General features: G+C 37.2%; 1 protein-coding gene across 1 annotated transcript in view; it reads left to right on the plus strand.

Moving 5' to 3' along the window:
* Positions 1-15,570, plus strand: part of PIBF1 (progesterone immunomodulatory binding factor 1) — a gene marked incomplete at both ends in the record, with an annotated part of 236,318 nt that overhangs the window by 140,881 nt on the left and 79,867 nt on the right. The window contains one exon of the mRNA XM_080689517.1: positions 8,421-8,523. Coding sequence (XP_080545643.1) covers positions 8,421-8,523 — 103 coding nt within the window. The remainder of the gene's footprint in view (positions 1-8,420; positions 8,524-15,570) is intronic.

Raw genomic sequence — 15,570 nt, forward strand, 5'->3', positions numbered from 1 at the left:
TTACAAGCGTGCGCCACCATGCCCAGCTAGCTTGACATTTTTAAATACTTTAGATGTAGAGTAGAATTAACCATGTCGGTAAAATTTAAAGTGAATAGGAAAAGGACATAGATACCCATTCATTAAGTAAGAAATGCAGGCTACTGACCAGCATGAAAAGGTTTTTAACCTCACACATAAATAAATTTAATTTAGCCTGGCGTGGTGGCACATGCGTGTAATCCCAGCATTCGGGAGGCTGAGACCAGAGCTTCGCGGACAGCCTTGGCTACTTAGGCCCTCTGCAACTCCGTGAGACCCGATTTCAAAATAAAGAATAAAAAATAGGGTAGGGGGTGTAGCTCGGAAGTCGAATGCCTCTGAGTTTCATCCCCAGACCTGCAAAAAAAAAAAAAAAGAAAGAAAGAAATTTAATTTAAAACAGGAAGCTTCTGTTTCTCTGTAAGATTAGCAAAACTTTTTTTTTTTCAGTACTGGGGATGGAACCCAGGGACATTCCACCTCTGAGCTACATCCCCAGCCCTATTTTTTATATTTCGAAACAGGGTCTCTTTGAGTTGTAGAGGGCCTCACAAAGTAGCTGAGGCTGTCCGAGAACCGCGAACCTCCTGCCTCAGCCTCCCAAATACTGGGATTACAAGCGTGCACCACCACGCCTAGCAGGTTAGCAAAACTTTTAGTGATCCACTGTTGGCTGGAATATGAAGAAACTGGTGGTTTTATATGAAGTTAATTAACTCAGTGATTACTAAATATCTCCTTTATGTCAGGTAATTTGAAGGCACTTAGAATATATTAAAGGACAAACTAAATAAAAAGTCCTGTCCTTAGAGAACCTTCTAGTTGTTAAGAACCTAAGTTTGTATAAAGAATGTCTGAAAATTTACAATGCACAAGTGTTTTGACCCAGTAATTTTCTTACTAAGGAAATCACAATATAAGGAGTACAAAGCTGTATTTATATATTATTTAAAACTTTTTATAGAAAAGACATGCCTTAGTTGTATTATGAGTCATTGTTAAGAGTTCTTTATATGTTCTGGATTCAAGCCCTTTATCAAATATGTGATGAGAAATTTTTTCCTTCATCCCATGAATTGTCTTTTTAGTCTCAGTGATGTCTATTAAAGCACTAGCATTTTTAAATTTTGTTGCAGTCTTATCTCATTTTTCTTTTGTTGTTTCTGTTTGGGGCCATAACTCTGCCAAAGTTAAATTCATGTAGATTTTATTCATGTTTTCTTCTAATAATTTAGTTTTGGCTCTTATATTTAGACTTCTGATCCAACATTTATATCATATGAGATAAGGGCTTTGTCCTATTTTTAATGTGCCAACTAGAAAATTTTGTTATATATGTGACTTACATTATATTTCTTTTGGACAAAACTGACCTAGACCAGTGGTCGCCAAACATTTTAGTATGAATCTGTACTGGGAAAAACATGAACATGTACTTAACCAATATGTATATTTTCATATTTATTCATAGATTATATGCATATAGTAGCGCAAGAATAATATGTAAATAATTATATAAAACCTAAGCACACGCTTGTAATCTCAGTACTTCAGAGGCTAAGACAGGAGGATCACGGGTTCATGGACAGCCTCAGCTACTTAGTGAGCCCCTCCTCAACTCAATGAGACCCTGTCTGAAAATAAAGAGTTAAAAATAGGGCTAGGGGTATAGCTCAAAGGTAGAATGCCCCTGGGTTCAATTCCCAGTACTGCAGAAAGAAAGGAAGGAAGGAAGGAAGGAAGGAAGGAAGGAAGGAAGGAAGGAAGGAAGGAAGGAAGGGAGGGAGGGAGAGAATGAAAAGTTACAGATAGAAGACATTAAAATAAATGTAAATAAAAGTTCCCATACTTCCACAGGTTATTTTGCAACTATTTTGGTACTGATGCTATAGGTTAAGACTATAACCTTAGCTCTAGTGGTATTTCAGCAAGACAACCTCCTCCCTACTAATAGGATATACTTTCTCCAGCATGGATCTGATCCGGTCATGGCATGATTAGCCAACTTCAGCACAAGATCCAGACTCAGCCTGTCGTATACAAGGCTTTGATCAGATATCTGACCCTGGAGTTCTCCAGCTTCAGCCTTCACCCAGGCACTGCAGAAAGCCATGCAGTATTATTAGCAGATCAGCTTTTCTTTGCTTTTTCCCTCTACCCAGAATGCTATTTGCTGGCTCGTTGCAAGATGATTCGGTATGAGTGTTCATTCCTCAGTGTGCCCTTTCTTATTTCTTAGCATTTAGCACACATGTGCACACGCACACACAGACACACACACACACACACACACACACGCACACACACAATATATATATATACATATACATATATACACATATACTATATATACATATATACATATATATACATATAGTATATGTATTTTTTTCTTTTTCTTTGTCTATCTTCCTTACCAGAGCATTAGATCCTCCAGGAAGGAAGAAATTGAATATGTCCAATGCCTATAAACAGTATAGATTTTTTGTTGTATGTGTGGTATGGGGATGGAACCCAGGAATATTCTACCCCCAAGCTAAACCTCCAGCCCTATTTTATTTTTATTTGGAAAGAGTTTTGCGAGATTGATGAGAATCTCATTGCTTGCTGAGGTTGTCCTCGAGTCTGTGATCCTCCTGTGAAAGCCTTCCAAATTCTGGAAATACAAACATGCACCACCACACCAAGATTATAATCTAGATTTTTAATTAATGTTTGTTAAAATAAAATGTTCATAGATGAGCATGGTGTCACACACCTGTAATCCCAGGACTTGGGAGACTGACACAGGAGGATGGTAAGTTCAAGGCCCAGCCTCAGCAACTTGGGGAGGGCCTTAGCAAATTAGTGAGACCCTTTTTCTTTCTTTCTTTCTTTCTTTTTTTTTTTTGGTGATACTGGGGTTCCTGGAAGCCCTTCTACCTCCGGGCTACACTCCCAGACCTATTTTTACATTTTTATTTGGAAACAGGGTCTCCTAAGCCAGCGCGCGCACCTGGCTTCGAACCTGCGCGATCCTCCTGTCTCTGCCTCCCAAGCGCGGGGATTACAAGCGAGCGCCACCACGCCCGGCGTGAGACCCTTTTTCAAAATAAAACATAAAAAAAAAAAGCTGGGGATGTAGTTCAGAGGAAGAACACCTCTGGGTTCAATTTCCAGTACAAAAAAAATATATTCACCAATGACTTTTTTTTCTTTTTTTTTATACCACACCTGGCTTATATTTCTTATTTTTTCTGTGTCCTTTTTTTCTGTTAGGTATAGTAATTCGTTTATTTATTTATTTATTTATTTATTTATTTATTTTCCCCACTCCACTCCCTCCTTCCCATGCTTGGCTTAGTGGTTGACCTCAATATGTTTAAGTACATTGTGTGCTTCAGAGAGTTTCCTTCTTCCCCCCTCACATCCCCTCTGTTAGGTTGCCTTATTTGCTCCTCTATAGGATCTTCTTTTTCATCTAGAGTTCCTCCTATGACCCATTTCTCCTTAGCTTTCACATATTAGAGAAAGCATCCGATTTCTTATTTTTTGTGACTGACTAATCTCACTTAGCATAATGTCCTCCAGTTCCATCCATTTCCCTGTAAATGACGTAATTGTATTTTTTTTTATGACCGAGTAAATTTCTATTGTGTACATATCCCACCGTTTTGTAATCCATTCATCTGTTGATGGACATCTTGACTGATTCCATAGTTTGTCTATGGTGAATTGTGCAGCTATGAACATAGATACACATGCATTAGTTTGGTAGTTTGGTTTCTTTTCTTTTGGGTAGATACCTAGAAGTGGTATTGCTGGATCAAATGGTAGATTTGTTCCCATTCTTCTGATGATTCTCCATACTGTTTTCCAAAGTGGTTGCACTAATTTGCAACCCCACCAGCAATGTATTAGAGTTCCTTCTCCACATCCTCGCCAGCATTTGTTGTTGTTTGTGTTTTGAATGGTTGCCATTCTATTTGGGGTAAGGTGAAATCTCAGGGTAGTTTTGATTTGCATCTCTCTGATTGCCAACAATGTTGAGCATTTTTTCTTGCATTTATTGGCCATTTGAATTTCTTCTTTTGTGAAGTGTGTATTTAGTTCACTTGCCCATTTTTTATTGAATTATTTGTTCTTGTAGTGTTGAGTTTCTTGAGTTCTCTGTATATTCTAGATATTAGTCCTCTATCAGAGAAGTAGGTGGCAAAAATCTTCTCTCATTCTGTTAGCTCTCGGTTGAGGTTCTTGACAGTTTCCTTTGCTGAACAGAAGCTCTTCAATTTCATGCAATCCCATGTATTGATCCACCTTTTAGTTTGTTGTGCCTTTAGGGTCTTGTTGAGAAAGTTTTCACCTGTGCCTATGTGTTGCAGTATTGGACCTATGCCCTCTTCAAGGAGCCTCAAGGTCTCTGGTCTAATTTCCAACTCTTTGATCCATCTAGAATTGTTCTTAACATTTAACTATGATTTATTTATATTTCTTTCCTTTTGGGGGCGGAACTTGAGGTTGAACCCAGGAGCCTTCTACCTCCGGGCTACACTCCCAGACCTATTTTATATTTTATTTGGAAGCATGGTCTCTTAAACCAGCTGAGGCTGGCTTCGAACCTGCACGATCCTCCTGTGTCAGCCTCCCAAGCGCAGGGATTACAAGCGTCCGCCACCACGCCCGGCTTTTAATTATAATTTTTTAGTGAAATTTTTTTCTAATTTTTTAATTTTGTTCTTTGTCTTATTTGGGGGAGGACATAACTATATTAATGAGCTAAAGGGGTCTTTAGAGTAATGTGGGAATCTTAATAACATTTCTGACACATATATAAGGAAATGTATTCTATTATCCTTACAAATGACTTTGAAGTGAATTTTTAAAACATATTTCACTTATATTTGAAACCAATGTTACCATAGTGTCTTCCATGTTATAACCATTATGCATCACAAATGACATTAATGTTCACAATAGTAGTATGCACAGACTTCCTGTCAGTATCAGTTCCTAGAATTTTTTTCTGAAATGAAATTGTCTATAAACTATTCATCAGAGCACTTCGGTGCACATTTATGTGCAATGTCAAGACATTACAATATACCTTTTTTCTACTTTGAGTTGATTTTCCTCACTTAGAATCCCTTAACCAGCTGAGCGTGGTGGCACATACTTGTAATCCCAGTTCTTGGGAGGCTGAGACAGGAGGATCCTGCAGGTTTAAAGCCAGCCTCATCAGCTTAGTGAGGCTCTCAGTAACTTAGTGAGACCCCGTATCTAAATAAAATATAAAATTGGTCTGGAGGTGTGGCTTGAAAGTAGAAGTCCCTTGGGTTCCATTCCCCAGTACCACAAAAAAAAAAAAAAGGATCCCTTAACCAAAGTCAGGGAAATTTTTAATGGAAGGTAGTCCAGGTGTTGAGGCTTAAACACTAGCATATAAAGAATTTCTTTAATCAGTATTTCATGTCACATGACATTTTTCATTAGTAAACAGAATCACCATATCTGCATAATAGCAGTAATTGCTAAACAAGACAAAAAGCATACAAGCCAAATGAGCAATTTAAGATTACTCAATTTACACCAGGTGTGGTGGCGCACGCTTGTAATCCCCGCATTTAGGAGGTAAAGACAGGAGGATCGTGCAGATTCGAAGCCAGCCGTGCTGGTTTAAGAGTCCCTGTTTCCAAATAAACTATAAAATAGGTCTGGGAGTGTAGCCCGGAGGTAGAAGGATTCCATCTCCAGTACCACAAAAAAAAAGAAAGAAAGAAAGAAAAGATTACTAAATTTAATGTCTTCAAACTGTTATCATCTTCAAAATATTAGTAATTGGTGACCTTTTCATCTTATTTCTTGCATCTTTTTGTAGAAAACACAAATTTTTATTCGTATAATAATTCCATCTCACCCATAACTTCTTTTCTGTATAATACATTTGATTGTGTTCATTGCTCTGTACTGAATATTACACAGACATGCGCTATGCTATCAACATATATTTGTTGAGAAATTGTTATGTAGAAAAGATGCTAATGCTAAGTTATGAAAGACCAAAATAAGAAAAAAAATTACATTTAACATATATGTGAAGTATACAAAAAAGAGAAAATGAAAATGTGAATTATGATAGCTCTAAAATTTATAAATTAACCTAATAAAAACATTACTAGTGATATAAAATACTGATGCTTACAAACATGTACTACAGTCAACAGATTTAAAATAGAAACCTAACACAATATTAGTGTTATTTATTTTGCAGAGATCTTGTTACTTTAGTCAAATTAGAACTTAATACATTTACACTGAGAAATTAAAAACATAATACCCATAAACCATGAATTTCCCTAATAACATGTTTAGTGACTCCCTAAGGCTGGTCTGGGAAGCAGGCAGGAGGTATTTAATAGGAAGGATGGCGAATCCTTTCAGTGGGTACAAAGTCTCTGGGGGTAATGAAAATGTTTTCAAATTAGGTTAAAGAGATTGTCACATAACTCTATACTAAAAACGATTGAATTGTATACTTTCAGTATATAGACTTTATTATATATTAGTTCATAACAATAAAATTATACATCAATAAAGCTGTTTTTTTTTTTTTTTTAATGGTTGTCAGAAAATGGGAAACATGCCTTTTCCATTTCTAACTTTCTTGTTTTCACGGGTCTGGGGATGGAACCCAGGGGCATTCTACCACCGAGCTACACTCCCAGCCCTATTTTTTATTCTTTATTTTGAAACAGGATCTCATTGTTTGCAAAGGGTCTCACTAAGTATGAGGTTCTCCTTGAACCACGATCCTCCTGTCTCAGCCTTCCAAATGCTGGGATTACAAATGTGTGCCACCACACCTGGCTTTCATCTGGTTTTTAAGGCAAGATGTTGTATCATTTGAAAGGATAGAATCTTACTAAACAAGTGATTCAATTCACTATATAAACTTTGATTATAACTCATCTTTTACATTAGAAATAACAAGTTCTAAGAAATAGAACTGCAGAGTGATTATATGCACAGTATTCTCAGAGTTTTGTCTGCCTTTCTTTGATGTTAGGAAATGTGGAAAATACAGTAGAATTGTTTCTGTCTTACATTTTAATTTAAAGAAAAAATATCTTCTTGTCATTATAAAATATTCTGACGCCGGGCATGGTGGCGCACACTTGTAATCACCACGCTTGAGAGGCAGAGACAGGAGGATCACGTAGGTTCGAAGCCAGCCGCGCTGGCTTAGGAGACCCTATTTCCAAATAGAAATATATAAAAATAGGTCTGGGAGTGTAGCCCGGAGGTAGAAGGGCTTCCAGGAACCCCAGTACCACCAAAAAAACCAAAAAAAACAAATTCTGTCTTAGATTCCATGTATTCCACAATTCATATATTAAGTTAAGACATTAATGTAGAACATAAAGATGTGATATATATATGGAAATTTTAAGTTATTGGAAAGACAGAGGGGTCTTTGGGAACAACATGTCTTCTCAACATTATTAGCAATTCTTTGAAGAATTATGCATGTTTTTTCCAGAAATTAGAAGGAAAGATTTAAATAGGTAAAGCATTGTTTTCTTAAGATTGTTTCTTAAAGTTGGAATTAGCCGGGCATGGTGGCGCACGCTTGTAATCCCCGAGCTTGGGAGGCGGAGACAGGAGGATCGCGCAGGTTCGAAGCCAGCCGCGCGCGCTGGCTTAGGAGACCCTGTTTCCAAATAAAAATGTAAAAATAGGTCTGGGAGTGTAGCCCGGAGGTAGAAGGGCTTCCAGGAACGCCAGTACCACACACACACACACACACACAAAGTTGGAATTAGGAAACATTTCACAGTTAGTGTGATTTTAAGTACTAAAGGTCAGTATTATAGGCTGTGTAAGAGCGGATCTTCAGAGGGATGATTTGCCATTACTGTTGACAGTTTTCAAGCTTTCTCCATTTTTTCCATCTCCACTTTCAGTAGAAAACCTTCCTTTGTGCTTTGTCTTATGAAATGCATTATATTATCTGAGGTAAACACTGATGCTGGTCCAAGTGCTTTTTGTTCATAATATTTCAACTAATTTCCTGATTTGTTTGCAACTGAGATTTTATTTTTTATAGAAATAGAAAAAAGCTGTAAATTGCTATCTTGTGGTCTTTTCAAGCAAATATCATAATGAAACTCTCCACTTTTGTAACAAGGGCTAGAAACTATTACTACCTTAATCAATATATCACAGTTAATGTTATAGAGATTTTAATGTTATTACTTTCAGAATTTTGAGTTGTTGGGATGTTGGTTTCTACTGTTTATTATTTGACTCCATATTTTTCTGTTAATACTTAAGAGTTGTTTTCTAGCACACAAACGCTCATTGAACATTTTAGATAGCATTCCACTTTTGTGAAAATTAATTTTCTCATTTCATTCACCTAGTGTCCACTTGGCAAGAAGAGTGCTTCAGTTAGAAAAGCAAAACTCATTGGTTTTAAGAGATCTGGAACATCAAAAGGACCAAGTAAAACAGCTTTCACAAGAGGTAAAATAATGTAAACAAAACACCATGTATAAAGAAACACAGTGTTCATTTTAATTCTTTATAACATTTTTGTTTATTATCTGAACAGTTTTTTGCAGTGGTAGGGATGGAACCTAGGGGCATTCTACCTCCGAGTGACACCAGCCCTATTTTTTTTTTTAATTCTTTATTTTTGAAACAGGGTCTCACTGAATTGCAAAGAGACTCACTAAGTAGCTGAGGCTGTCTGTGAACCACAATCCTCCTGTCTCAGCCTCCCAAATGCTGGGATTATAAACGTGTGCCACCATGCCTGGCTTTCTGAGCAATTTTAAAATAAACTGCTAGTACAAAATGGTTTCACAATTTATGAAACTATCTGAATTTAAGGCCCTACAAAATAATATATAGTCTGTGGCAAAATTAAGAACAAAGGGGAGATTAGATACCCAGACTAAGTATAAATGCAAACTAGACAAAGCTTTTTTTTTTTTTTTTTTTTTTTTTCGGTACTGGGGATTGAACTCAGGGGCATTCTACCTCCAAGTTATACCCCCAATCCTATTTTTTCTTTATTTTGAAAGAGGGTCTCATTAAGTTGTGGGGGGGCCTCACTAAGTAACTGGGGCTGCCTGTAAACCTGAGATCCTCCTGCTCAGCCTCTCAAGTACAAGTGTGTGCCGCCATGCCTGGCTTCCTGGTTTGCTTTTTGTTTTATAGTCTATAGTTTGTATTTCCTAGACTTTATATAAAAGCATCGTACAGTATATGTGTACTCTCTTTTTTTAATCATTTTTTTCATTATACAGAATTATTTCAAGATTCATCTGTAGTTCATTCCTTTCCATTGCTGAGTAAACATTTCGTCGTGTGGATGGACCACAGTTTATTGGCTCACTTGTTGATGGACATTCAGGTCATGTCCCGCCAAATAAACTTGATACAAACATCCAGGATCAAATCTTTGTATGAATGTATGCTTCCGTTTCTCTTGAGCAATAGGAATAAAACAGCTAGATCATATGGTTGGTGTCTATTTAACATCTCAAGAAACTGCCTGTTTCCCAAAATTTTAGTACCATTTTACATTTCCACTAGTAGGGTTTGAAAGATACATCCTTGCCTTGCTGTGCTCAGACCTTTTAAATTCGTCCTAGTAGTTCGTTCTAATAGTAAACTCATTTTAACATTACATCATTGTGGGTTGTTGTTGGTGGTGGTGGTTTGTTTGTTGATCAAAGCCAGGTCCGCAGCACCTCCTAGGCATGCCCTCTACCGCTGAGCTGTACCCCCAGCCCCCTCATTGTGCTTTTAATTTCCATTTTCCCACTGACTAATAATATCGATCGTCTTTTCATTTGAGGCTCTTTGCTCCCCATTCATCTTCTCAGGAGAAGTAGCTGCTCACATTCTTTTCTCCGTTTTGTCAAGTTGTCTTCTTATTACTGACTTTTCACCATTATTTATATGTTCTAGAAACAAGTCTTTTATCAGATGCACAATTTGCAAATATTTTCTCTCACTCTGTGGCTTGTCTTTCCATCTCTTAAGAATGTCTTTTGAAGAGATGTTTTTGTCAAGTCCAGTTTATTACTTTGTTCCTTTATGGAATGTGTTTTTGAGTTGCATCTTTGATCTCTTATATATCTTTTAGGTCCCTACTTAACTTTCTCCAATCATATTTTCTTGAACATGGGAAATACACTTCCAATTATTAAACAAGGATACAACTGCTCTGATACCCTTGTTTAATAGTTCTGTTGTTATCTCCTTTCTTGGATAACCTTGAGTTAAGCTAATTTATCTCATGTATCATATTGTCCTGCTTTTTTTTACATGCTTGGAAATTTGTTTGCAGGATGCCAGACATTGTGAATTTTACCGTGGTGCTAGAGATCTTTATATTCCTATTTCTATAAGTATTTGTTGGTTTTGTTACGAAAGATGGTTGTTTCTTTGAAACAGTTTTTGTCCTTTCAGGTTTTGCTTTTAAACTTTCATAGACAAAAATAGGTTCATCCGGGGTCTAGTTTTTATCCTACTACTGTGAGAAAAGTCACTGAGTACTTCATGTCCTGTGAATTATGAAGTTTTCTTCTTTGCCGGTGGGAATAGGCTCGATTCCTGGCTCATATTAGCTGCAGAGGTTGTTCTTGCTCATCTCGTCTCTGGTTCTAGCTCTGGTCCCTCGTAGTTTCTTTACACACATGCAATGTTCAATGCCAAGGAAATCTTAAGAGGAGCTAGCTACAGATTTTCAGTGTTCTTTCTCTATACAGCTTGTTTATTTCAGTACTCTGCCATATGAAGTGTAGACACCTGTGTTTCTACTTATAGCAAGAGCTCCTTAACTTAGAGAGTTTCACAGACTCTGCCTTAAATTCCCCTTTCCTGCACCATAGCCTAAAAACGCTAGGAACTCAACTGGGCGATCATAGGGCTTACCTGGTTTATTTCTTGGGTCTCAGAGATCAGTGTCTTTCATTGTTTGAAGTCCAGCAATTTTAGATCATTGTTTAATTAGTTGGTCGAGTTTAAGAGAGGAGGAATTCATTAATTTCTTGTGTGTGTGTGGAAGGCCAGTAATCTTAAGAAACCACTGAGTTATTGAAGAGTGGAATATTGATACGGAATGTGCTAAATAGAACATCCAGGTTCATAAAACATGCCACATTACGACCAACAAAAAGGAGTCTTCCTGGCTCAGCTTTCGTACATTTTGATGCTTGCACCTTCTTTTCAAGTGTACAATAAATATTTAACAAATTCACATTATTTCAACGACTGATGACAAAATAAACTTACCCTTGAACTTGTTTTTCTACGACCAAGGATTGAACTCAGTGCCTCACACATACTAGACAACTATAAAAGGGCCTCAGCCTTTTCATTTTCTTTTGAGACAGGATCTCGCTAAATTGTCCAGGCTGCCCTTGAACTTATGATCCTGTGGCCCCAGCCCCCCCCCCAGTTAATAGGATTACAGGTGTGCACCATCGTGCCCAGCTAGTCTTGCACCCTTAACATATACAGCCTTGTTCATGAAGAACTTATGGCCTACTATATGCACTTATCGATTTATCTATTACAGCTAATAAAGTCTCAGAAGTCTTATCTAGAAAATGGGATTTGACAATCCTCAGTGACCACCTGATCCTGTACTCTGTACTCTGATCATCTAAATATGTGTGTGTATATACATATATATACTTTATATGTGTTTATATATTTTATATGCATAAATAATATCATATGTGTGTGTGTGTGTATATATATATATATATATATATATATATATATATATATATGAAACACAGTAAGCCATACTATTTTTATTCTTTCTTTTTTTGTGTGGTACTGGGGATGAAACTCGGGGGCATTCTAAATCCGAGCTACACCTTCAGCCCTATTTATTTATTTTTTTTTAAACAGGGTCTCACTCAATTGCAGAGGGCCTCTCTAAGTAGCTGAGGCTGTCCATGAACCGCGATCCTCCCATCTCGGTCTCTCACATGCTAGGATTACACGCATGCGCCACCACACTCAACTTATTTTTATTCTTTAGAGAGTGTTTAGCTCTCATCTTCACAAAAAGGTACCCCTGTTCCATAGTGGTTCCTTTTTAAATAGGTCATGTTTTGAACTTTATCAAGTTATTGTTTGTTTTTTCTGTGTAGTATTGGGTTTGAACCCAGAGGCATTGTACCTCTGAGCTACACCCAAGACTGATTTTATTTCTTATCTGGAAACAGGGTCTCTCTAGGTTTCTGCGAGCCCCACTCAATTGCTGAAGCTGTCCTCAAACCTGCGATCCTCCTGTCTTAGCCTCTCAAGTACTAGGATTATAAGCGTGTGCCACTACAGCCGTCTTATCAAGATTTTTAAGATCTCATATCCATGTGTTAATATTTTTATCACATAGACATCTTTTTCAGGAACTCCAATTGAGAACAAGATGTCCCATTGTAGAAACTGTATTACTTTTTCCCAAATAAGTTTGTTTTCTTATAGCTTTTAAAGGAACCTTAAAAGTAATTTGTTATGAAATGTTTTTGCCTATCTATACCATTTATTCTGCATAAGAAATAAAGTATACCTATTAGGCAGTGTTGATACCAAATTTATTCTTTCAGTAAATGTTTATTGAGCTCTTACTATGCGCCAACGTTATTCTGGGCACTGGAGATAATCCGTGAATAAGACACACACAAATGCACAAAAAAAAAAAAACCACTTTAGGGGCTTGAAATAGCACTTGCCACTGATAATGCACAAGGCCCTGGGCTGGAACCCCAGCACTGCAAAAAAAAGATTTTTTTTCTAAATTGTTTAAAGTTTATATTGAAGTTGAAAGGAAACAAAGACTTTTCTTTCCAGGTAAAATGTGTACTCTATTAGAACTGGCCAAGTTATAGGAAGGAAAAGAAGCAGGCTTTGAAGAAGACTGAGAGCAATTCATACTGCCTGCACACAGGAGGCTCAAAGGGAGTTGAGGTTCTTGTATGTCTTGTCCAAGTGACCAAAACAGCAAAGAGAGGCATAAACGACTGTGGGTGCAGCATGCAGTGAGCCCCAGGTGAGCCCCCGGGTACCACAGCCTGAAGACTGGCTGTGAAGCACAAGTCTTCGGGTGACTGATCACAGGTCTTCATTCCACGCATGCGCGCACACATGTGCGCACGGGGTTTTAGTCCAGAGTCTTTGTTTTTGGCAGGAATGGGGGGGATTACCTCCCCCCATGTGGACTTACTCAATATTACTTTCTTTGCTGTTACTGAGAGGCAGTAACAAATGTTGGCTAATAAGCACATGGTTCTAGATCCAGACACATTAGTTTCAAATCTCATTACTGAAAATCACCAGATAGCCAGGTGTGGTGGCGCACGCTTGTAATCCCCACACTTGGGAGGCTATGACACGAGGATCGCGCAGGTTCGAAGCCAGCCTCAGCTACTTAGTGAGGCTCTCAGCAACTTAGTGAGACCCTGTTTCCAAATAAAGTATAAGATAGGTCTGGAAGAATAGGCCGGAGGTAGAAAGCCCCTGGGTTCCACCCCTGGTATGAGAAAGAAAGAAAAAGAGAGAGAGAGAGAGAGAGAGAGAGAGAGAGAGAGAGAGAGAGAGAGAGAGAGAGAGAGAAGCAAGGCAAAGAAAGATGAGACAGCAAATGGATTCTTTTTTTTTTTTTAGCAGTTTTTTTTTTGTTGTTGTTTTTAGGTTTTTTGGTGGTGGTTCTGGGGGTGGAACCCAGGAGCCCTCTACCTCCAGGATACACTCCCAGACTTTTTTTTTTTTTAATTTTATTTTATTGGTGCACTGTATTCATACATCATAGTGGGATACAAACTTTTGTAGACATACATGCACACATTGCCCAGTCAGCCCCCACCCGATCCCCACCCCGTTCTCTCCCCATCCCTCCCTCCCATGCTTGGCTTAGTGGTTGACATCTAGTATTATAGCAATATCCAAAATTAAAAATGATAATCTCACATAACAGTTTCATTTGTCTGATGCCAAGCTTTTGATGATTTAAAGATAACATTTCAATATTTCTTTTTGCTTTCTTTCTTACCAGAGCATATTTTTTTCTGTTTTTTTTTTTGGTGAAACTATCATATATTTATATATTTATTTTTCAGAAAAAACTCTATCCTAATATGGAATATGAATTCTAGATACCCAAAACGATCTTGAAGAAGAACAAAGCTAGCAGATATATATTTTCTGATTTCAAACCATATAAAGCTACAATAATTGAAACAGTGTAGTACTGTTCTAAAGGCAGATATATAAACCATTGGAGTTAAATACAAGCCTAGAGCTAAATTCTTCCCTATATTGTAAAGTTATTTTTGACAAGGTTTCCACGAACATTTGGTGGTGGAAATAATATTCTTTTAACTAAATATTGTTGAAAAATAATAATTACATAGAAAAGAATAAAATTGGACCCTTACCTAATCCCACATACAAGTATTAACTCAAAATAGATAAAAGACCTAAATATAAATCTTAAGACTATAAACTTTTAGGAGAAAATCCGGGTCATAAAACCTCACAACATTGAATTTGGCAGTGATTTCTTGGATATGATTTCAATGGCACAGGCAACAGAAGAATATACAGACTCCCTAAAAAATAAAAAAAAATATTGTATATCCAAAGACAATGTAAACAGAGTTAAAAGTTACTAATAGAATGGGATAAAATATTTCCAATTGCTATATCTGAAGGTATATTAATATCCCAACTAGAAATCCTAAAAATTAACAACAATAAAGGCAAACAATACAATTTAGAGATAGGTAAAAGACTAACATAAATAATGAATCTCCACAGATAACCAATCTTAGTTGTCTGTTGGGTGGAAACTCTTGTTTCTCTGGTTCTGGTGAGTGTTACCTATTTCTTCTTTGTAGTTAATCTCTTTGAGTATTTTCTCTAGCGCTGGTTTTGAAGACATAAATTCCTTCAGTTTCTGTTTGTCATGGAAGCTTCTTATTTCTCCATCTAATTTGATAGAAAGCTTTGCTGGATAGGAAATTTTTGGCTGGAAGTTGTTTTCTTTCAGAGTTTGGAATATGTTACTCCAAGCCCTTCTGGCTCTCATGACTTGGTTTGGGAAGTCTGGAGTGATTCTAATTGGTTTGCCTCTGAATGTCACTTGGCCCTTTGTTTTTGTTGCCTTTAAGATTCTCTGCTTGGCTTCCACATTGGTCATTTTGACAATTATGTGGCGTGGGGATCCTCTTCTCCGATCCTGTCTAAAGGGAGTTCTATAAGTTTCCTGGATCTGTGTATCAACCTCTTGCTCTATGTTTGGAAAATTTTCTGCTATTACTTCCTTGAAGAGATTGTTGATCCCTTTGGTATCACTTTCTTTTCCCTCCTCTATTCCAATTATTCTTAGGTTAGCTCTCTTAAGATGGGCCCATATTTCTTCAATGTCAGATTCCTGCTGTCGGATATTTTTTTCTAGATTAGAAACTATGCGTTCATTTTTGGATTGCTCATCTTCTAAGAGCGAGATTCTGTTCTCCATGTGTTCTAATCGGTTGTTTGTGC

Source organism: Muscardinus avellanarius (genome assembly GCF_963383645.1).
Source record: "Muscardinus avellanarius genome assembly, chromosome: 2".
NCBI lineage: Eukaryota > Metazoa > Chordata > Mammalia > Rodentia > Gliridae > Muscardinus > Muscardinus avellanarius.